The 22,444-nt window shown below is 36.2% G+C and overlaps 4 protein-coding genes across 9 annotated transcripts; 1 reads left to right on the plus strand and 3 right to left on the minus strand.

Annotated features, from left to right (window-relative positions):
- On the minus strand, window positions 1-3,424 carry LOC113738080 (uncharacterized). Its single transcript, XM_027265251.2, has 2 exons — window positions 1,644-3,424; window positions 1-424 (listed from the first exon to the last, which is right to left on the minus strand). The coding sequence occupies exons 1-2, from the start codon at window positions 3,087-3,089 to the stop codon at window positions 251-253; spliced, it is 1,620 nt and encodes a 539-aa protein (XP_027121052.1). The 5' UTR covers window positions 3,090-3,424; the 3' UTR covers window positions 1-250.
- Window positions 3,425-3,587: 163 nt separating this feature from the next.
- LOC113738081 (malate dehydrogenase, mitochondrial-like) lies at window positions 3,588-8,511 on the plus strand. Of its 6 annotated transcripts, none has more exons than XM_027265256.2 (6): window positions 3,588-3,964; window positions 4,129-4,167; window positions 4,387-4,457; window positions 4,613-4,732; window positions 6,359-6,508; window positions 8,145-8,511. In XM_027265256.2, exons 3-6 carry the CDS (start codon window positions 4,409-4,411, stop codon window positions 8,159-8,161), a joined length of 336 nt encoding a protein of 111 aa, XP_027121057.1. In that variant the 5' UTR covers window positions 3,588-3,964; window positions 4,129-4,167; window positions 4,387-4,408; the 3' UTR covers window positions 8,162-8,511. The 6 variants fall into 6 exon arrangements, with proteins under 6 accessions (XP_027121057.1, XP_027121055.1, XP_071940276.1 ...); XM_027265254.2 differs by having other exon boundaries at window positions 4,689-4,732; window positions 6,359-6,491; XM_027265252.2 differs by having other exon boundaries at window positions 3,596-3,964; window positions 4,689-4,732.
- Window positions 8,512-11,445: 2,934 nt separating this feature from the next.
- LOC113736401 (multiple organellar RNA editing factor 3, mitochondrial-like) lies at window positions 11,446-14,211 on the minus strand. The gene is made up of 4 exons (XM_027263346.2): window positions 13,818-14,211; window positions 12,772-12,869; window positions 12,052-12,117; window positions 11,446-11,949 (listed from the first exon to the last, which is right to left on the minus strand). Exons 1-4 carry the CDS (start codon window positions 14,168-14,170, stop codon window positions 11,678-11,680), a joined length of 789 nt encoding a protein of 262 aa, XP_027119147.1. The 5' UTR covers window positions 14,171-14,211; the 3' UTR covers window positions 11,446-11,677.
- A 1,640-nt stretch (window positions 14,212-15,851) lies between these two features.
- On the minus strand, window positions 15,852-18,316 carry LOC113737877 (exopolygalacturonase-like). Its single transcript, XM_027265019.2, has 5 exons — window positions 18,149-18,316; window positions 17,525-17,845; window positions 16,832-17,121; window positions 16,454-16,670; window positions 15,852-16,306 (listed from the first exon to the last, which is right to left on the minus strand). Exons 1-5 carry the CDS (start codon window positions 18,314-18,316, stop codon window positions 16,082-16,084), a joined length of 1,221 nt encoding a protein of 406 aa, XP_027120820.1. The 3' UTR covers window positions 15,852-16,081.
- Between the last annotated feature and the right edge of the window lie 4,128 nt (window positions 18,317-22,444).

The following is a 22,444-nucleotide window of genomic DNA, read 5'->3' on the forward strand; positions in this document are numbered from 1 at the left end:
TTTTCCATGAAACAATATAATATTTTGTTCCTCATTCATCATCTCAGCCTCAATCTAATGAAACATGTGTGTTATACATGACTATAAAATATCACCTATAATGGGTGTAGACCCAATCAACCAAACAAAAGCAATCTTTTAGCAGACTAACATATATAATCTCTCCAACAAATCGCATTAAGTGGGAAATTATCAAATGTAAAGCGCAGTTGTACACCAAAGGCCACAGAGACAACATCTGCAAGCTCGTCTAGTCAGCCATTTTGGTTAACCGATGAATGGTACTTCTTGCAACCCTATTACCAGGATCAATTCTCATAACACTTCTGAGGTCTTCAGCTCCAAGCTTGTACTTCTCCATACTCTCGTACAAAAGAGCACGTTGCACCAAGATGTTCACATTTTTGTCATCTTGTTCTAGCGCCTGCACAATCCAATGGCCAAAAAGTCTCTTACTTGGAGTGAACCGCAAAAACTCCTCAGCACGATATTAAAAGATCAAACAAGAACCAGCATATTTATTCACCAGCCCCAATTAATATTCAAAAAAAAAAAAACGAAAAAGAACAAACAGAAAGATGCATCAGTGTCCCGTGGATTTTCATTACCTTCCTGCAGATGCTCCCAGAAAACACCACCTACATTTTTGTCAGCATAAACCAGGGGAAGAAGGAATAGTATCTTAAATTACAGGTTTTCTCTAAGTGGCTATGCCAACTGCATACTATTTCCATAAACTGCAAATACAGATCTCGTGAAGGGACATCAACTTATACAGGAAGCACAAAGTGTAGAAAGAAAGGTTCAACAAAACTTTGACCTGGTCTGAAGCCTATACCTAAGTAGCTTGCTCGTACATCCCCTCCCCCCGCCCCCAAAAAAACCAAAGAAAAAAAACCCCGAAAATCCCCAACAAAAGGTATCATGCATAGATGTAAACAGAATGGATCCACGCGGCTAGTTAGGCAAGGTGATCTCAATAGCAACAATAATAATTAATAAATACAAAGGAAAGGGGCCTTAAATAGTTTCCATTTCAATAATGTGAGACACAAGGGTGTTATAATAGCAGTATCGTTTTCCAAAGGCTCTCAATGCCCCGTTCAAGCCCTTGACCAACCTCTAAACTGTTCACTAAAAGGTCTTGACTGTAGTTTGATCCATGCTGATCAAGTATGAAACTTTAAATTTAGTCATGGAAAGACCGACTAAAACTTCCTAGAAAAATACCTGACAAGTCTCTTTATAAAACAGTTTTCATACTGTAGCAACTTGGGACTAAATATACAATTCTTGATCCAATTAACTAGTCCTCCAATATATCGGGGAGCTAGTCTATGAAAGAGGGATGGTTCAACTCTAACTTGCACAAGTAGTTTCTTTAGCAGTTGAAGTGCCATGCCAACATTTAAGTATGTCACAGAAACAAGAGCTGCTACCCCTATACTCACATAAAATAAAAATTCTTGAAGTTATCTGCCAGATAAAACGCAAAATTCACCAGTTACTTGACGAAGTTCAGTGCTCAGACTAGCTATATTTTGGGAAGGTGCAATTACAGGGCTAGTTATTTTGGCACAGCAATTCAACCTGGAAAAGCACCGAAAATCATGAAAAAATGATTTTGAAGAAAAATAATATACCTTTGTGCAATCAGCTACAGCTTTCTTATATTCACCAACTTCTTTGTAACATGCAGCTCTGCATGTCAAGACGTCCATGATGCCAGTATCATCTCCAGCTTTCTCCAAAAGAACGACGGTCCAAGACAACCATTTTATGGCGTCAGCAAACTGGCCCTGCTTGTAATTGTCTAATCCCTTATTTTTCGCAGTTGAAGCACTAACACCAGCAGGTGGGGGTGGAAGTCCTTCAAGTTCGGTTGTCCCACCTGTGTCATGGCCATTGAAGTCCGATTCGAATCCCCAGTCATCGCGCCCAGAAGAATCCTGGCTTTTAAATTCAGCACCGCTGCCTGGAGTTGTCGTAAACAATGCATCAAAACTATCAACACCAGTGGACTGACCAGATGGTCGACTATGAGGCTGACTACTAGGGAACCCAAAATCATCAATATTCGAAAAAGAACCTCCTGCACCTGGCCCAGCAGTATTATGGTTCCCCGAAGGAAAACTACTTGGCTGACTCTGGGACGGAGTACTAAAGAACCCAAAATCGTCAACATTCGAATAAGAACCTCCTGCACCTGATCCTGTCGAGTTGTTGTTTCCTGAGGTAAAACTACCTGAAGGATGTGCAACTCCACTTGTTTTTGAAGCACTCTGAAAACTTTGAAATGCATCATCTCCAACTTTACTACTAGCACTTCCTTTACTCTCTGACTTCATATTACCACTCGGTTTAGACGAAAAATCAACTAAGGAACCAAACGGGTCCTTATTTGAACCCATCCCACCCAATCCTCCACCTCCAGCCATACTCTTCATAGAAGGACCACCAAGATTTGTTCCTTTACTAGCATTCCCATTCAAGTTAACATTCCCTCTACCGCTGTTGTTACTGCTAAATCCACTCGTATAAGTCCCGAAAGTTTCACTAGACCCCCAATTTCCGCTACTTTTTGTTGAATTACCCGTTTTGGGCAATGAATCCGCCATACCCCCCATTGAAAATGAGCTCTTATTCGACGCCGGAGCTGCATTTTTCAAAGGCACATTACTATTGCCCTTGTTCTGACCCAATGCCGAGCCAAGCAAATCACCAAACAAGTTGGGATCTTTGTTAACAACTCCAATCCCAGAATTCAAACTGCTAGCTGGGGCAGATGAACCCCAACTCTTCCCAGAAATATCCCCCACCATCGAAGTGGGACCCGATAGAGATCCCGTCCGAGTTGATTGAGCCGGAGCAGCAGGTTGGTGGGTCCATGAGGGTTTGTTAATAGGCTGGTGAGTCCAGGACGGCGTCGTACTGGGCTTTGCCTGAGCTGATGAATATGAACCATATGAAGAAGACTGGTTCTTTTGATCGCTAAGAGATCGAGAACCCGACTTTCCAAGACCCAAATCGAACTCGAAACTATTTAAGGATCCCGATTTGCTATTGGATTTTCCGTAGTTTGAATTCATTTTCCTCCTCTAGATGTGAATTATGTTTAGGAAGTTTGGGCTAATCAAATCAAAGCCAGATAAAAAAACGAAAACTAAACGTAGATGATCCGAAAATATAGATCAAACAACGAACTACTAAAAGAAAGGAAGAAAGAAAGAAAGAAAGAAAGAAGGGATCTCGGATGGGTTCAGTATATACCTGATGGAGTTAAAATTGGAATTGAAACTGAAATTTGCAGAGAGGTTAAAGAAAAGCTTGGACCGCGTAAGGCTGAAAGGAGCTCAGAGCCACCGCTGGAGAGAAACCAAGTCGGAGGGAATAAGAAGTGCGACGGGACCGCGAGTTGGAGCAGGAGCTGGCTAATTAACATATATAGCTAAATGTGTGAATGCCATTCTCTTCAATTGAGTTGAATTGCTGACGTGGCACATTTTTATTGGTCTATTGGTGGTAGTCCTCCGATTGATTGAGCTAATGAATTGAATTGAGGACAAAATCGAGATTTCACGCCTTAATGAATAGGTAGGGTTCCGAGAGTCTTCGCTTGCGCCGCTCATTGTGTTTCTTGCTTCTGCTCCGTTTCTTTCTTCCTTTCTTCTCCCGTTCTTTCTTCCTTTCTCCTTTCTTTGTTTTTCACTTCTTCTCTTTCTTCTTTAATTGAACATTAAATAACAGTGCAAGACAAAACAAAGGTCACATGTTGGTCTTCTTCCAGAGCTTCTCTCCCCTTCCATTTTTCTTTCCTTTCTTTGGCAAGAAAATAAGATTCGGGATTTTCTCTCCCAGAGATGTCAAAATGTTTTTCCTCCTCTTATTTTCTCTTCATCTCTCCAGTTTTTTTCTGCACCGCCATCTACCCAAATCGTTCTTCCTCTCATCAGCTGAATCATGTGTACGCTGGATCATCCACCATTATAAAAGCAAAAAAAAAAAAATATGGAGATCGTTTTCCCTTTTAAACTTTCTTCATCTCCTTCTAAAAAATTGTCATCTTTATCGGTGATTTTTGTGGGTTTTTTTTCCTAATACTTGATTGTACTTTCTATGGTGTTGTAGGTGGAAAGGTTGAATATTTACATTGACTCCAGATTCAAGGTAAGTGTCTTCCATGACTTTTCCTTATCTTTAAAACCCTCAATTCTTTTTCTCATATGCCTTTACTCTCATCTCTAAGGTTTTTTTTCCTGTTTTTTCGTATTGCTTTAAGAAGGAATAATTTGACTTCCCCGTAATATATTGTGCTCTTTTTTATGTTTTGGTGAAACAATTTTTTTTTGTTTTCGTTTTGGGTTTTTTGCTGTTGCTGTAATTTAGGGATTTTTTTTTATGGAGAGCAATGAAGGAGGGGATGATAATGTTCTGGATGGTTTCGCAAGTCAAAAAAGGTTTGCTTTTTTTCATACCCTTTTATAAATAATCAAGAACATTCCCTATTAATCCTTTGGCAAAATGTTGTGAAATATCAAATATTTCAATCCAAAAAAGTACAATTATAATGTTAATATGATTAGCAATCCTGTAAACTCTACTGTCCCTATAGCTTCTGAGGTCTTCAAGAAAGCAGGGACTTATGATGACAAAAAGTTTTTTGGCGTCACTATACTCGATGTTGTCAGGGCGAAGACATTCTATGCTGGGAAGGCCGAAGTCAATGTTGCAGGTATATCTGCTAGGCCTTGGATTATAGTGTGGTGTATGTAAAAGTGTCTTACTCGTTCTTTGTCGTGTTTTGGTTTTGGGAAGTAGTCTATTCTGGCCTTAACTTACCTTTTAATGCTTGCTCCTTTCCTCCAGAGGTTAACGTACCTGTTGTTGGATAGAAAAGTACTCCAGTTCTTTTGTTTGGTTTGAAAAATGAGGTAGTGTATTTTTTGGGTGATACAACAAGTTTTCTGAAGCAAAACTTATCACTTGAGATATGATAAGTGAATGGGTGAGAAAGTTCAAGTTTTGATGTTAGAAATCACATTGGAAATGGTGATGCATTTGACCATAAACCTTTTACGAATAAGAAATTTTTTTGCTGTCACTGGACTAGAATACACCTACTTTTACACTTTTTTCCTTCATTCCCCCAATTTCTTTGTCTCCTATGTTTCAGAATTTTTTATCTGATTGTTTTCTTTTAACCCAAAAAAGTAGAAATAGGCTTTTGTGTGTGCCTATAGGGGTTTAAAAAGTAAATGCACTTTTAGAGTTAATAAAAATGAATGGTGCTTGTTAAATTGGTTGCTTCAGAATATGACGAAATTGGGAGGGGCATTGCAAGAGTTAATTCAGTTTGAAGGCATTCTCCTGTTAAGATTTTGGGTACTCGTATATTTACCATACTGCCTATCTTTACTGCCTTGAAATTTAGCGGGGTTCTATCTATCTCTATTGATTGCAGTTATTATTTCTTAGCAGTTGAAATGTCTTAAATTTAGTGGATAGAGCAGCTGATGTTCTATGTTCAAATTTCCCAACTCTTGTTTAGTTGTTGCTTGGGTTTTTCAAAATAACTGAAATTGTCAATTTTCTTGGTTCTTGTTCATGTCTCTGCCATTGCAAGGAGACTTTGACTGCCATTTCCAGGTTGACCTTTTGGCCCATGTTCCAAAGAATCATCCAAAATATAATGAATCTGTTATTAAACTACATGGTATTCTTCATAATGTCAAGATTTGGGAGGCTGTATGTTGAAATCTTTATTTCATAGTTGATTTTTCTGGTTTTGTGGTTTTAATATGCAAAGTGAAATCATTATTATGCCTAACTTCCTTGAAGATGTTTTGATCAGTTCATGATTCATGAGATACATAGTTATATGAATTAGGTAAATGGAGTTTCAAAAGCAATGTCCATGTAATCTACTATGAAGATACTGTCTTTCCTCTTTTAAATTACTAAAAAAACCTAGCTCGATCTTTGACTGGAAAAAATATGTTTAAAAAATAGTATCCCTGTGCTTCACACCATTGACCTTTGATGTTGGACCCAATTTTGCATTTTTAAAAAAAAGAAAAATTGGAAAGTAATGCATAGGAAGTTCTCTAGAATTTGCTTCCACATATATGTACAGTGTTTTGTTCCCTTTGGGGAAATTTCATCAGTGACATTATTTTTATTGATTGATTTCTATTGGTAAGACTCGCTTTTATACTCTCTCAGTAGATTCTTTTCTTGTTTTTGTTATCCCCAATTTTTTTTGTGAATTCTTCTTTCTTCTAAGCAACTTTAAATGTTCTTTTCATTATATGAATATGTTATTATTGGGATACATCTAATCTTGATCCTACTTCTGTAGCAGGAAATGACCATATTTTCTGTTTTGTTACTGGTGGGTCTGCTCATGTGCAAATGCAACTTAGCACCAAAGAGTGTGAGAGTCTGGGATTAACTGGTCTGGCTCTCTGCTTAGACTGCAACACTTTTGCTGAGTACGTCAAGGACCAAGGTTATACCTTTATTATATGAATTTTGTTGATCCTCTGATATTTATGGTTTTTGGTGGATTTTATTTCTGGGTTATGATGGGTTTTTTGAATTGATTACTCGCTTGTAAGTACATGGGTTGTAAAATGGTAATATTTGGGATTCTTGTTTCTGTACTATAGCTGATTGGTTGTCAAAATTAACGAATAGTAGGAAGCAGATGTGATTCTTATTGCTTTTAGTTGACTTAAGATCTGGGTTTTTTTTTTTGGGATTTATGAATTGCTTATTTATATGTGAGATGTCATTGGTGATAATTTGAAACAAGAACCTAAAAAAGGCTATGTTTTTATACAAATCAGATTGAGCTATTATGCTTATAACAGTAAATAAGTGTATTTTGATTTTTGTTGTTTTCGCTATAATTTTTTGTGATTAAGTTTGATAAAAAAAATGGATGGATAAGTAGTATTTTGGAAGATTTATCTTTTTTCTTTTTGTGCCTCAGATAACTTAAGTATAATCGCAGAAATCGAAATAAGATCTTCATTGGGATTCTTAAATTATCTCATGCAATTAATGGCGTTACATTGTAATCTATAGAATTCTAAGTAACTAGCCTGGATTATGGTAATGGTTCAGTTTTGTTGCTCTTGAGGATGTTTTGCACCTGAGCTGACAATGATCAAGACCTGCAAGAACAAACGTTCTACGGTCATGATTTCCTCAATTACGCCTTGTAGTTCCTTATATTTGATGATTAGGACCATACCTATTAAATTGGGATATTCTGTTGGCATTCTTTATTGTACCAAATAAAGTACTATCAGGAGAAATTCTGAATGGAAATGTGCCATTTTCTGAAACATGTACCAGAGAACCCTTACTCTTCAACCCTTTTATATCCATTTTGGTGACTTTGGAAAATTTAAATAGCTGAAGCTTGTGTAACAGAATTCATCAATTATATAATGACTTAGATTTGTTAAAGAATTTTGGATAGTAAGATTACAACAAACTTTTTGAACATTCTGCAATAATTTTAGTTAACAGGAAGAAAATTGCTTATGTCGTCTAGAAATCCTGGATGTTTGACAAGATCTGCATTTAACATATGCAATTTAGATGATAACTTCTATAGATTTCTGTATGATATTGGAATGATCTTTTTGAGCATTCCGCAAATAATATACTCTATGAGTATGATAATCTGGAAAACCTAATGTTTGAAAAGACTCCGGATGCAGTTTAGATTTGTCAGTGCCTCTTAGAAATTTGCCCCTTGGCTTTGCCTTAGGCTTAGAGATGGCTTGCTGGATCGGTCCATTTTTATCTATTGATTTTTGTTGTGAATTTTAGTGTGCAAAGCTTGGTCCTGTCGATTCAAAAATAGCTCATTTGATGCCCACTGTCTTGAGTTCATTTTGTTTTGTTTTGTAAATTTTTCATTGATTTCTTTGTTTTGTGTTTTGGCCTGTATCGTTGCTTCTGATATATGATGATTTGGTATCTGTAGGGTAGGAGAAGGGGCGGTGGCATATGGTGTTAAAAATCTTATTTTTCATAAGAAATATCTCCAAGTCAATAGCTTATGTAGATGAAAGCCTTGGGATATTCCGCCTTCTAAATCTCTCTGACCTTTGTTGTGTAATTTACAGGATCTATTGAGGCATGAGAGTAACAGAAGCCGTGGTGACATCCCTTTCATGTATGTCATTATTGTGGGTTTGCTTGGCCTTGTTCTGGGTTATCTTTTGAAGAGGACGTAATCAATCAAGGTTTGGCGTAACCTGCAATATCATGTGTTACAGTCTGTTTCAAAATATTTAGATCATTGAAGACAAATGTACAACTGATCGGGAAGCGCTCAGTATCATGTAGCCATCTGATTGACTGTAGAAACATGCTTAAGAAGGTGCTTGATGGATTTTTGTTATTGCCTTGAGGGCTTTAGAGCATTCATTGTGTGACTAATTGCTGTAACGTGTTATTTTGGAAACTTAAGCGATGGACATATTTTTATCTTGCTTCTTGTTTTCTTTCCCTTTCTAATGCCTTAATGTTCAATCAGCTAGAATTTTGTTGGCTTTTTCCCCAGTGGTCATATTGTTTCAATCAGTCATCATTTTATCTTCAGTGGTCATATTTAATTTTTCTCTTTGTGATCTTGATATAAACAAATATTGATTCATTTTCTCATTGTCTATTGTTGATTTGTTATCCAAGCATTTGAGAGTTTAGTTAACGTGTATACATACAGAATATGATAAATGTTAAACTATTCGATTTGGAGCCTTCATCACTTGTGCTTTCAGTTTCATTATGCAAGTTGCAAATCTGCCGTGGTTGATGTGTACATAGCCAATAGTTTTGAGGGTGTCAAGTCAGCATACTAGAATAATTTCTAAGTTTTAACCAGGAATTAACACCATCCGAATCTCAGGGAACCATCAATAAGGTTAAGAAGCTTTTCATCTTTCGAATTTTAGAATTTTGCTTGATTTGAACAATAATAGAAATCGAATTGAATTACTTATCAGATTGAGTAAACAAATAGCATCTCCACTGTTAAATATTTGGTTTTTTTTTTCTTCCCTAAAAGGTTACTTGTTTGCAAAACTACAAGACTAATAAAATATATTTGTTTTGAGAACAAAAGTAAATGATCAATAAAGAAATATCTGACCCGGACACTCCTGTGTTGACAAAAAAAAAAAAAAAAAAAAAATCTGAAGTTTTGCTTTTCTTGGTTTTGCATCTGCATCATCGCTGCAGCCGAGGAAACTTCATTGGTAGAGTTTTCATTGTGGGTCTGTAGAGACTGCATTTTAGAGATCTTTTTTGTATGTGGATATGATTATATATTATTTTAAAGTTTCTTTTATGGAAAAAAAAAGAGAAGATGTTATATTTGTTGTATGTTGTTGACTTAAAACTTATCTTGCATCTGAAATATTTTCATTGTGTAATTATTTGATTTGGTTTTTCAAAACTCATTCATTGTCTTAATAAGATTTTAGACACGAGATAATGGTTTGTTTATCTTATCAATTATATGTAGATTTTTAGCCCGTATTGTGTTGAATCCTGTATCTCTTGCAATTATGTGGTCGTTTTTATATTTTACAATTAAATAGGCTTCTTATCCGACATATTTTAGTATTGCTCTCAAAAAGTTGACCTTCCTCTTGAATTTGTTCATGAGTGGCATATTTTTTGTGCACATCAAATCATTGCAAATACAGTTAGTATATGCAAGATGACGTTACATGGTAATATATTATTTTGAAACTCATGACATTGCCAATCCTATTCAATTAGTAGATAAAGCAAAAACTGACTCTTCGTCGCTTAGTCACTAAGTTAAAATTGTGGCTTATTTTCACTGCTTAATAAAATTACAAAAACATAATCCTAAAGATTTTGGTGCACCTTTGTATAACTTTTCATACTTACTATCTAAATTTGAGTAATTGCGCATTTCTGGGCAAGTCCAAAAATTACACCGCGCATCGCGCGGTGTTACCCTCCTAGTTATTTATCATGTTTGATCCAGTTTACCAATTTAGCGACTGAGACAAATTTTTTAAAATTTGCAAATCCCCCCAATGAGTTACTCCTGTATGCTATAGGAGTACATCTACGCAACTTGAACATAAATGACAATTTCCGTTAATGTTTAGTAAATATCTGCATGGAATTATTTTTGAGATCTTTAACAATTTAAATATTATGATTCCCATTATACACGAAAGTCATAAAGTGATGTGTTTAAGGATTAAATCCATCAATTTATTTGTAGTTTGACCATGCTCAAGTTTCATTTATGTCAGATGAATCTTAAGAGCGTGTTTGAATAACAAATCATTTGGGATAATTTTTTTTAAACTATTGTAGCGCTTTTTCATGTTATGTATATAAGATAAAATGGTGATTGAAAAATGTGTTGAAGATAGAAACAAATAAAATTTGGCAAATAATCACTATCCAAACAAATAAAATTGTAGGGTTTTACCTTGAAATGTTTTTCAATATTAGGCTTCTTTATTGTTTCGCTAGGTGATTGACTAATTGCTTTTTTTTTTTCTCTTTTTTTTTTTAGAAGTAAAATAGGAGCAGCTGAAATACCCATCATTTACAAGAAAGATGTAGGTACGCTTTTCAAATTTAGATGGAATTCCAGGGCAGTCTCTTTAAGCTCTCAGGAAGATTGATATATTGACTAACCGCAGCGAAATGAGGGTTCACTATCATTTCTCACATGAAATTGGCAATTAATCTCACCTCCAACTAAATGAAATACATTTCTTTTGATGCTTTTACGTTGATGTTATCCTCTATTACCATAATTGTACACTTCTTTTTTTGGTACAAACGAAAATATACACTTATTTTGAAGTTTTTAAAGCATTGGCATTGAACAATGTAGCAAAGATATTACTGAATAGTCACAAAAAGAATAGTCACAAAAATTATCCACTTCTTTTTTTGGTAAAAATGAAAATATACACTTATTTTGAAGTTTTTAAAGCATTGAAATTGAACAATGTAGCCAAGATATTACTGAATAGTCACAAAAAGAAGACAACCGTATTTCTATCAGCTAGCATATGTGCTGAAAGATAATTTTTCCCTATCAACTTTTGCAACGAAAACATCGAAGGGGAAAGTAAGCAAGGTAAGAATACCTTGCAATTCGTACCGGCTTCACTTCGAGACACTCTTCTTCAAATCCTTGAGGTGCAAGATGAGCAGCAAGGCTTTTCAATCCCCAAATACACATTTGTAGTCAGTACAAGGCAAGAAGAGGCATTTTTTCCGTTTTGACTACATAACTTAGATGTTTGTTGTTCATCACCATCTAACTTCTCGAGAAACACAGCAACCGTAACCATTTCCAGTTCTATCTCTTATTAATCGGACAAGAATTCAAGGTTCAAAAGGAACTTATAGTTGCAGTTAAAGAAAATGCCTGCTGAAGTTTCAGTTACTTCAAGGGCCATTCTACTAAATCAAGTAAAATACCAATTACAAAAGATCCCAATGGATATTCACACGAGTTCTGACATGCCAGGTAACATGCAGTCTTTCCTAACCAGCTAACTTGACAATACATGACGGGCCAAATTACTATCCATCCCTCAAGCTTAACTAAATTCAGAGGAATCTCATATTTCAACAACTATGATTTTCAGGCATTTGTCCCCTGAAACCCTCCCTGGTTTGGTTGATAACCACCCTCACCACTCTGAGGTACATTCTGGCCATTCATTGGTGTTGGCTGCTGCGGCGCTGCTTGCTGATTTGGAGACCAGGCCTCTCTTCGAATAGGCTCTCTCCTTTCAACCTGCATTGTCTCACGTCGTCTATCATACCGTGGACGAGGCCTGTTCCTGGTTTGTTGCCTCTCATTGAATCTATATTGTGGCCTAGGAATAACCTTTCCATCAACAAAAAGATCCCCTATAGCAAATTCAAAAACAGCACCAAGAAATGTTTGATTACCATGAAAAAGTAATAGAGGAAATGTAAGGACATAAAACATTAAATTTCCACTCTGCTAACCTCCATAGTCCTTGTTGGGAACATCAAGATATGAATCAGGCAAAACCCACAGAACATCTGGTAAACCTATTTCAAGACACACAACGTGGAATTAGTCCAAAAAAACCTCAAAAGTAATCTAGAACAAGCTATTTTTTGTCCAATCTCAAATTAATTACTTTAGCAAAAATAAATCAAAAGTTTGATTAAGCCAGGAACATTAGCAAATAACATGTTCAGATAGTCAGGAGATATAAACAAAAAATAATTGTTCCGGCCAACAGTTTCCAAAGAATGTAGAACATTGAACACAATTCCCATAAGTGTACATTCAATTGAATATCTCAAGCAATGACTCTACAATTACGACTGTAAACAAATGATAAGCATATACTAGACCTTTTAAACCCCATCAAGATCCTGATACTGTGGGAATAGGTTGGAAAAATAGAATACATAACACAATGTGACATCCCTTGCTTCTTCAATTTTCTTCTGTACAGAAGTTGCCATATGATTGTTTTGAATTTTATTGCTACAGAAGATGATGTTTTTCCTTCTCCTAATTCAGACTATTAGAACAAAGCAAACTCTGATCCTCCAAAAGGGGAAAGATCAAGAACAAAGTAAACTTCACCCAAACCCGAAAAAATAAACACAAAAAGACATAGCAAGTCATAAAATAACTATGACACTTTATTGATATCAAAATCTCTCCAATTACCATGGGGCATTGATTACCTTTAACTTTGTATGAGAGCTCCTCAGAAATCAAAGCACCAAATCCAGTGTATGTTGTTGTGCAAACAGAGTAAATTTTCTTCTTTGCCTCCTCTTCACTGCATAATAAACAAACAAGACATGACACAATCTCAGATTAACAACTGTATGTTGAACCTTTAGATAAACTATGGCTATTAAGCAACTAGGAGAAACATCTCCAAAACCAATGGCCAAAACTTAGTGCCAAGCAGCACACAGTTACGTACATGAAGTTCTAACAAACAACTTATTGACACTGATGATTAGTTCCATTTACTATATTTTCAGGCAGATAACATTACAGTACGCTGAAATGCCAATTCATCAAAATGCCATCTAACCATCCTATACCGAAAAACATGCATTCAATCTGAAAATTGTACATGCACTAGTAGACGTCGATGACAGAGTGGAAAAGTATAGCAACATTCATACTGGAAACAGGTAAAACTAAATGCCAGAAACGTATGATAAAAAACTGCATTGAGTACATGAATTTCTCTTTTTTGCCACACTTTCCGGTACAAAAAAACATGCAGAGGAAACTTAAGTAAACAGGTTAAAGAATCATACTTTATACAAAGATTTTCCAACAATATCAATGCCATGCAATCATAAATATTTCCTAGTTTGGGTTTTGCATATCAAGGATAATCCCCTGAGTAAAGCACACATAATGTATATTTAAAAAAATTACAAGCTGAATTAAAAGATCATCCCCTTTTTTCTTTTTCTTTTTTTTTTGGTTCTGCCTTTCTCTTGTCAACGATTTATCATCAAGGAATTAGTTAAAAACACATAAACTAACAAGAAGTACATCAATTAAGTTCAAGGGCATTATACCCTAAAAAATCTTGTAATTTCGTCATAAGATAAACTAATTTTTTTTTTCATTTTTCTTTCCAAAAAATTAATTACTAGGCCTCGGTTCAAATCTAGTACAACATAAATAATTGGATAAAAAGGATAATCATGTCAAGAATCTAAGCAACATGTGGTTGCCCACCGAGAAAAAGTAATTGTACCTTCCAACAACAGAGGCTAGGGTTTTAACATAAGTGTTAACCATTTCTTCATCCGAGGGTTTGGGGTCATTTGGGAACTCCATGACGATAAGCCAGTGTTCATAGTCGCAACCGTCGAGGAGTATCGTCTCCTTCGGCGGTCGGTTGCTCCAGTTGGGTGACGGGTCATTTAGGGGAGAGTAGCCCGACCCGGATGTTCTGTTCCGGGTTAGGATGTTATACGGGATCGGAGCTGCCTCTGGGGTTTCGTTATGGAGATTGAGGAGAGGGACAGTGAGGCGGGCACGAGAAGGAGATGATACGGTGCGGCTGAAAAGGGTGGCTAATGTGCGCCGGGCGGCGAATAGCGCCATGGCTGCTGCTGCTGCTGCTGGCTACAGAGTATTGACGAGATGGTTGGGCTATTTTATTCATCTTCTCGCGGAAGAAATTGCACTTTGGCCCTTCATGTTTGGGTTTGTTCTTTTTCTGCTATTTTATTTTGGATTTGTTCTTTTTCTGCTATTTTCTTTACTCTTTTTTTTTTTTTTTCCTGATGGAGGGGGTTTTCGGGTCATCAAATAAATCGGACCCGACTAATCCCCCACCGGTCCGGGAGGAGAGGCCCCATCCCCCGAACACGATAACCATGGGATTCGAACCCTGGTGGGACTGGACAACGGCTCCTAAGCAGGCTTACCGTGGCCAACCGAGAATTGAATTTACTCATTCTTGATACTACTTCAAGAATTTACTCATTCTTGATACTACTTCAAGAATTGAATTTAAACAAGTAGAACGCTTTCGTGTATAAGCAATAATTAATTTCTTACTTAGCTTGACAATCAATGATTAGTTCCTTTATTTTGTTTTGATGAGGGAGGTAAATGAGTTGTATATACTGAACACTAACTTATTGTTTATAAGCACAGTTTCACTGAGTAAATTTGACTTACAAAATATTGGGGAGTTTGGATGAAGAATACAAACTTTTATCTTTTTTATTGGGATAAGTTTGAGTTCTATTTGATCGGAGTGTTCCATCAATGCATGAATTTGTGTTCATTGATATCAAGTTTAAATCGAATCAAAATGTTAACAGGCATAAATTTTATTTAGATTTGATCTAATTAAGTTAACCGATTAATCTGAAATGAGTTTTTGTTAAATTGAACTTGATTCATGTAGCAGTTAGTAGCTTGGTTAATCTATCCTGGCTTATTTGTGCTAAAACTAGTCTTCTGAATTTATTTTTTCATATTCTGAAGGCATGTCATCATTTAGCTTGGTTCATGTATAATTGCTTCTCATGTTTTGAATTGTTCTTCCAAATTAGACAAGGCGAGGGATCCAACACTAGGTACCGTACCTTCTTTAAAAGTAAATTATTGATCACCTCACATACACATTTTTCTTACAAAATAAGGTTTATGTGAAAACTGCCCTTAGACAGAATAGAAAACCAAAAAGAATGGAAAGACAACGAATTGGAAATAAAGTTTGTAGGTTTGCAATAAATTATTTATATAATGAGTGGCCAATTGACACTAATGTTAGAACTTAGAACTATAGCGTTAGTTTCTGAATAATAATAATAGAAAGAATTAATGGGAAAATTGCTTCAATGAAAGGGTGAGGGAACAGAAATGTAGTAAATGTGCACTAGATAGCAAACTCAGCTCAATCTCAAAATTAATCCAAGTTTATTTGGACCAATCCATTAAACCATGTTGGTTTTAATTTGCCTATTCTTTGTCCACATAATTTGCATGGAAATGAGAGACATAATTTGTTCCTTCTTTTTTGGCCTCTCTATATAATTTGTCAACAATAAGAGACAACAGATCGAAAAGGGTCTTTTGAGCGAATGTGCAAATTTAATGAGGGGCAGCATGCTGTTTCCGGGCAGCTATTGCATCTAAAATTAGTGTATTTGGATTCGACTTTATATTTGGAGAATATGATATATGTGAGATAAAAAGATGATTGGGGAAATAAAAATGTGTAGTAAAAAATGTGTTTGTGATACAAACAAATAATTTTTGTGTAAATGATGCCTATTTCCCTGTCCTAACAAGAATGCTTTCTCTATTTCCGTCCTTGCAAGATCTTCAGTTTTGTTCGTGTATTAGCACTTGCAACATTCTCCCCGTTCTCCATATCCTAATCAGCCCTTCCCATCCCCAGAAAAAAAAAAAAATAAATCAAGATTTAGCTTCTAGAAAGCAGAAATACTTCTTTCCCTACACATCTGTTTGTTCTTTTTTTACTGGAAATATATATAACTATAATACACAAGGAGCAGGGGTTTGTACACCGCTAGAGATAACTCGCGCATTAGCACAAATGGAGGAAAGTCTAGCGGTCCTCGTGTTCCTGAGATTGATGTTGGTAAAATACACATTTTGGCAAGGAACCGATGGGCTGCACGTTAGACTGATAGCAGTTTCTGTGCTTGTGGTTCCCCTTATGTTTTCATAGACAACATCGGTGATTCTTACTTGAGATGGCTGCATAAAATTAAACAATCAAAATCAGAATTGGGATTTCTTTCTTCTTCACATGGGAGATTAATCACTTCATATTGGCTTTCATTGATTGAGGTCCGTAGCTTAATTTGTTTACACAGCTGGAGAGAGAGAGAGAGATTAACCGACCTGGGTGGAGGATCCGCCATAGTTTTGGTCTATGATGATGGGGTTCAACACATTTTCCATGACAATATCGCTGAAACGCATCCCTGCAGCAACACTTGGACCTGATCCTGCGTATGTTTTAATTCTGACGCCATTTGTAGTGCCTTGCAGTGTGCAATTTTTCACAATCAGCCCTCTCACATCCAATTCATTGGGATATTTGCCCAGGCTACCTATGCTGTTTCATGAACAATAATAATGTTAACCCGAAAAAGAAAAAAGAAAAAAGTTAATAAGGTTGTTAACCAAGAATGCAATCACTAAAATGAGCTAGATTTTGATTCGCACGACGATCCAATCATCATTAAGCAAACAACTTTCGTGTAAGCCAAAAAGTACCTGATGCCATGTCCAGGGCCGCAGGTGACTTTGTTAATGGTGACATTAGTGGCTCCCGGTCCAATAGAGACACAATCGTCGCCTGTTCTGATTACACTTCTGGCTATCTTCACAGTGTTAGATTTGCTTACGTGCATGCCATCGGTGTTGGGACTATCTGGAGGTGCAGTAATGGTGAGGCTATGTGCTCTAAATAGGTAGCTGTTAGTAACGTGCATGTGAAATCCCATGGCGTTTACCAAGCTGATACCCTTGATTTTTGCATTCTTCACACCATTAAAGTGGAAAGACTGCACAAATTCATCAAAAAAACATAAAATGTGAGATTCTTGCAGGGAAAGTCAGAGGAAAGTAAGGGAAAGAGACAACAAAAGTTAAATGCAAATGTCTCAGTTTCCAATTCCTATGATTGGTCGAAGATATAATATGGGGCCATGAAGATAAATTTTCTTGAAATCTATCAGCACTTTCTTCAGATATAATTTGCGGTCAGTTCTTTGTCACCAATAGTAAATTACTAGTAGTAGGGTTTAACGATCTAAAATATTTTATCAAGACTTTTTTTTTTTTTTTGAAAAGAGAGAGAGAGAGAGAGAGATTTTCTATGGATAGCATATAAAAGAGCTGGATTATGTGACAATTTTTGGACGAAGAATTGCAACCCCGTAAGACTGAGTTTATTTAGGTGCTTACGGCTGGTAAATGCACACAATCACCATTATTTTTGCAGTCATTGTATTGCCATACATTCTGGCCCCGGCCGTCAATGGTACCTCCGCCAGTAATTACCAAGCCGTTTATCGTGTCGAAAGAAATCCAGCCTTGACCGGAGTATGCAGAAACATCAGACACGGCTTGTACGGTTCCGGCAACCTGGAAAACGATGGGACTTTGGCTGCTGCACGGCCCCTCAAATGTGACCTCTCCGAGCGTGAAAATCCCTGGAGGTACAAACAAACTTGCCCTTGGTCCAACGAATTTACAGGCAGCATTCCATGCCCTCATGAAAGCCTGCTGGAACGCAATTATGGAACTACCATTAATTCTCTAGTTTATGTGGATAAATTCAAAACGAGAGATGGTTACATTATGCATTAATTATTACCATCATCAATCAAGTAATGGTTGGGCAGGAAAATTATTCATCTATTTATTTTGTTTTTTTTTTCTATTCTAGCAATCTGTAAAAGGACAAATCATAATCCAATATTCAGAAAATCATTGGTGATGTGCACTAGCCAGTTGCATAATCAATAGCAAATGCATAGCTTACAACCCAAATAAATACTATCTGCATGAATGAATACGATAATTCACCTGGGCACTATCTGTATTGCCGGGCTTTGCACCAAAGCTGACCACATTAAAGACGGCAGGAGGGGCGGGCCGTGGAAGGCCGCCAGCTGCATTGCAAGAAGCCAGAGCCGAACATAAAACAAGGACCGTAGCAATTGTGCTGCTGCTGCTTCTTCTATCCATGGCCATTTTACCTGCCGCAGCAACCCTCAAAAACTGGTCTCCTCCTCCAATTGTTTTTATAAATTGCTTGTTTGCTCTCACCCCAGGGATTTTAGATGTTGAAAGGGCAAGAGCTCTCTCTCTCTCCGATATCTTTGTGTTTGGTTCTTTTTATAATTCAAAAGCAATCATTGTTCACACTCCATAGTTATCGGCAATGCCTGTATATTGGCTGTTCGGACGCTGCGGACGACCTTAAGTTTACGTTTTGTTCTTGTTTCGGCTTGTCTCCGAAATTGAGGGCTGTTATTTAGTCACCCTTTCAAGTTCCTTCAAACATAGCACTAATTTATTAGCCGCCGGGCCATGCACCTCTCTCTTTCTCTCTCACGCCCGCAAACTTTGGTAATTGACCTCTCGCCTCTCATTTTCATCGAGTCCACCCATAACTGAGATTAACGCTCACCAGTTTTAACTTCCTGAGAACCTTATTATACATGTCTCAAGCCACATGGTGGACTGTCACCAAGTAATGATCATGGTAAGTCATATGTTGACTATTGTCACATGATGCACAGAGATTATGAAATTCCCTCTCTGCGGTTGCCTTACCCAGCTAATTAACCTCGGATTAACAAACCAAATGCAAAGGGCATGTATGGTTAATTTTCATGATTAGTATGGCTATTAAAGCTTGCTCTTCTTCGATCTTGTAGACATACAAATGGGAAGCGTTTTGGATACGTCACTCATCAATATATACTCTTTTTTTTTTTTTATAAAAAGGAGCTTGGGTGGAAATATATAATCATGGGATTGGGACCAGTATGATTAACATGATACAAGTGATAGAGTTGTCGTATTTTTTTATTTTTTTTTATCATCTGGCATATACTTACGGACATAGTGTACTCATACTTCGAATTAGTGTATTATCAACGAAATTTATTCGCACAACAGAATAATGTAGGGATAAACCATGTCGTATAAAAAGGGGATAATTGCAAGGAAATCTCCCCTGAGGTGGTTTCTGACACTTTCACTAATCTCTTCTGAGATTTTAAAAATTATACTAACCTCCTTTGTCGGAAATTTGGACCCATTACTTATATAAGATATAGTGAATATACTACTTTGCCCTAACACATTATGCATTATTACAAATAGATATTTGACAAAAAAGGTTAGGGCACTAAATAATAAGATTAACTAATAAAACCAAAAAAATGATTATTTCATCTCAAATTAGCAACCATAATTACAATAAAAAAATGACATCAATTGCTATCCTAAGATGGCGCTATTTTTGTGATTAATATCACTTAACAATGGTCAGAACATGCAACCTTATATAATCTGCACAAATAGATTTTATGAGCAAGAGAAATAGAAGAATTTTCTGATTGACTTATTTTGTTGAATCTTGTGTTCAGACAAAACTATTCATGCCTTTTGTTGTTGATTTGTTGACTAAGACTTGTATGTTTTTTGCACCAATACTTTTCCTTTCACCTCGTCAACTAAAATAAAAAGATTAATTTTTTACCCAAATTCAGATGCTTCTACTACTAATTTAATAGCATTATAGAGTTAGTTGTGTCTTTTATGTGTAGTTGCAAATGACAAAAAATTATGGCCATTACAATTTGTACTAGCTATGTGCAGAGACCATTGTTGCTTCAGGTTATAGTTGCTACATCTTTTCAAATTTTACGTATATCCCTTGACTTTTCAAATTTTACCAATACAACTTGAGGACAATTATCATGGAAAAGGGTGTATATGGAAGAAAATTATCATCTGATCACTCTTCAAAATACTTTTTAATAGTACTTTTTTGAATTGGACTGATTAGGTACCAAAACTTTAAGTTAAAGAGAGATTAGTGTTTTTTTTAAAAAACTTCAAGGAAGGTCAGGTTTTTATCTGTTTTAAACATCGGATTTCCTTTATTTTGCTGGATCCGATTTATGAACTTTCCTCACATTCCAAACTTTTATCTATGTGGGCCAGTTCCAAAGTCCTGGAATTTAGATGTCTGTATCCACCACCACACCCCACCGCCGCCCAAAAAGATATAAAGAAAAAAACATAGATGAAAAGAAAATCTTTGTGAGATACACACTTGCATATCTTTGGTTCATCAAGATTGATACATAGAAATATATATAAGTATAATTTATTACTTTCTGAAATCTAGATATTACTTTCCTAATGGATCTAAGATTCTGGATGATGAACAACTGTATTGCTATTGGAGGGGGCAGATTAACTTTCACTTTGCACAGGTAATTTTGCTAATGTCTTTTAACGATTGGATTTAAGCGAGAAGTTAGGCGTGCAAAATGTTAAAAATTAAAATTTAGAGCGCAAAGTGAAAACAAGATATAAGCTTAGTAATGCAAATTAGAGTTAGTCCTAGAAAAAATAGAGAGCTCTCTTAGAGTACTAAAACTAGAAGTCCATTAAAACTAGCAGTGGATTTGAGAGACCACAGCCAGACACCACGCTGATACGTACGTACTATTAAAAGGGAAGGAAGCAAAAAAAAAAACGATTTCATGCAAGACCATATATATATACTACTAGAAGACAAGCATAACACGTATAGAACTAGTGACATCTTCTGATGCTTCACGCCGGCAGCCAGCTAGCGGAGTACCATAACTAACTCGTCTGATTTTCCCAAGTGGTGCAGAAGAAAACCTCAGGATTAATCAGCCACGGAGAACACCAAAGAGTGATTTTCGCTTACCAGCATCCTTAATCAACACCCCTCCATATTTTCTTGCAGCTTGGTTACAGTCAATGGCTTCATTTTCTTTCGTAGGAATATCAATAATGTTATTACTCACCAGTGGCAAGTTGGACCTTCGATTTGACCAAAATGGTTGCTGAATTCGATTTGCTTGAGGCTGTTGACGCTCCGGACGAGGTGGTGGCGGCGGCCTAGTGGTTGGACCACGGTACTCTTCACGTTCCAACGTCGCAAAGCCTTCCTTGCCAATCTCCACTAGACTTGCTCTATTCTTACGTCCCATTTCAACCAAAGACTACTATTTGGATGCTAATCGAATACTAGTAATTATAAATACTGATCGGATGAGCAAAGAGTTCGATTGCTTTTGCTTGGTACAAAAACTAATGGATTCATACATCTTATATATAGAGGACCAAAAAGTATCTATCACTCGCATCCTGCATGCCAATGGTAGCCTATATACTTTACTTCCTAGCTAGTTTTAGCTTCATTATTGGCAATATTCAATGTTCAAAAATCAAGTTGGGTCATGGGTGTGGTTAAACATTCATGGCTTTTGAGCGATATTGAGTCAAAGATTCTTTCTTTTTAGGTTTTTATGCAATATGTACTAAAATATTCTTTCTTTCGTGGCTCTTTAGGCTTTACATTGAGTAAAAAAAAATTCTTCTTTGGTGGCTCTTTAGGTTTTCGCGGAGGCAGTGAATAATTTATTAGTGGAGAAAGCTCCAAAGAGAAAAATTATACCGATTCGCCTATAGATTGACATTAATAAAATGATCAATTCGAGTTTGATTGTTCATTGAAATAGCTAGTTAACAATTGCGGTACTAGCTTTTAATTAAGTTTGTTTGGATTGGGTTTTATTTCCCCAAATTTATTTGCTTACATCATCATTACAATTTCCAATACACCTTTTTACCTTCTCAATTACCTTTTTATCTCACATACATCACATCACAAAAAGTGCTACAGTGAAAATATCTCTAATAATTCACAATCCAAACAGACAGAATGTTATCTACCAAACAATAAACATACCACAAAAATTTTTTTCATTCTACTTTTGTTTTGTCGTTGCTCTTTAATTTGCAGTTTTTTCTCTAAGTTTTTTTTTTTTTTTTTAATAGGAGAAGGGTTAGGTTTGAAAAGCGGCTATGATTTCAATCTTAGCCAGTAAATTAAGATCTCTTTAACTATTTTTTTAATGTATATAAACACTAATTCGAGCTTTTTCTGTTAGTCAATCAATAATTACAGGGTGGATGAGGTCATTGAATTACGTAACACTGAATGACGTCTAAATGGTAATTTTGCGTGTTCTAGAGTTAACGGTAAAAGTTGCCAAATGGATTCAGCATTATATCTGCAATTCTTTGAAGCTTGTTGAGCAG

Source organism: Coffea arabica, chromosome 3e (genome assembly GCF_036785885.1).
Source record: "Coffea arabica cultivar ET-39 chromosome 3e, Coffea Arabica ET-39 HiFi, whole genome shotgun sequence".
NCBI classification, from domain to species: domain Eukaryota; kingdom Viridiplantae; phylum Streptophyta; class Magnoliopsida; order Gentianales; family Rubiaceae; genus Coffea; species Coffea arabica.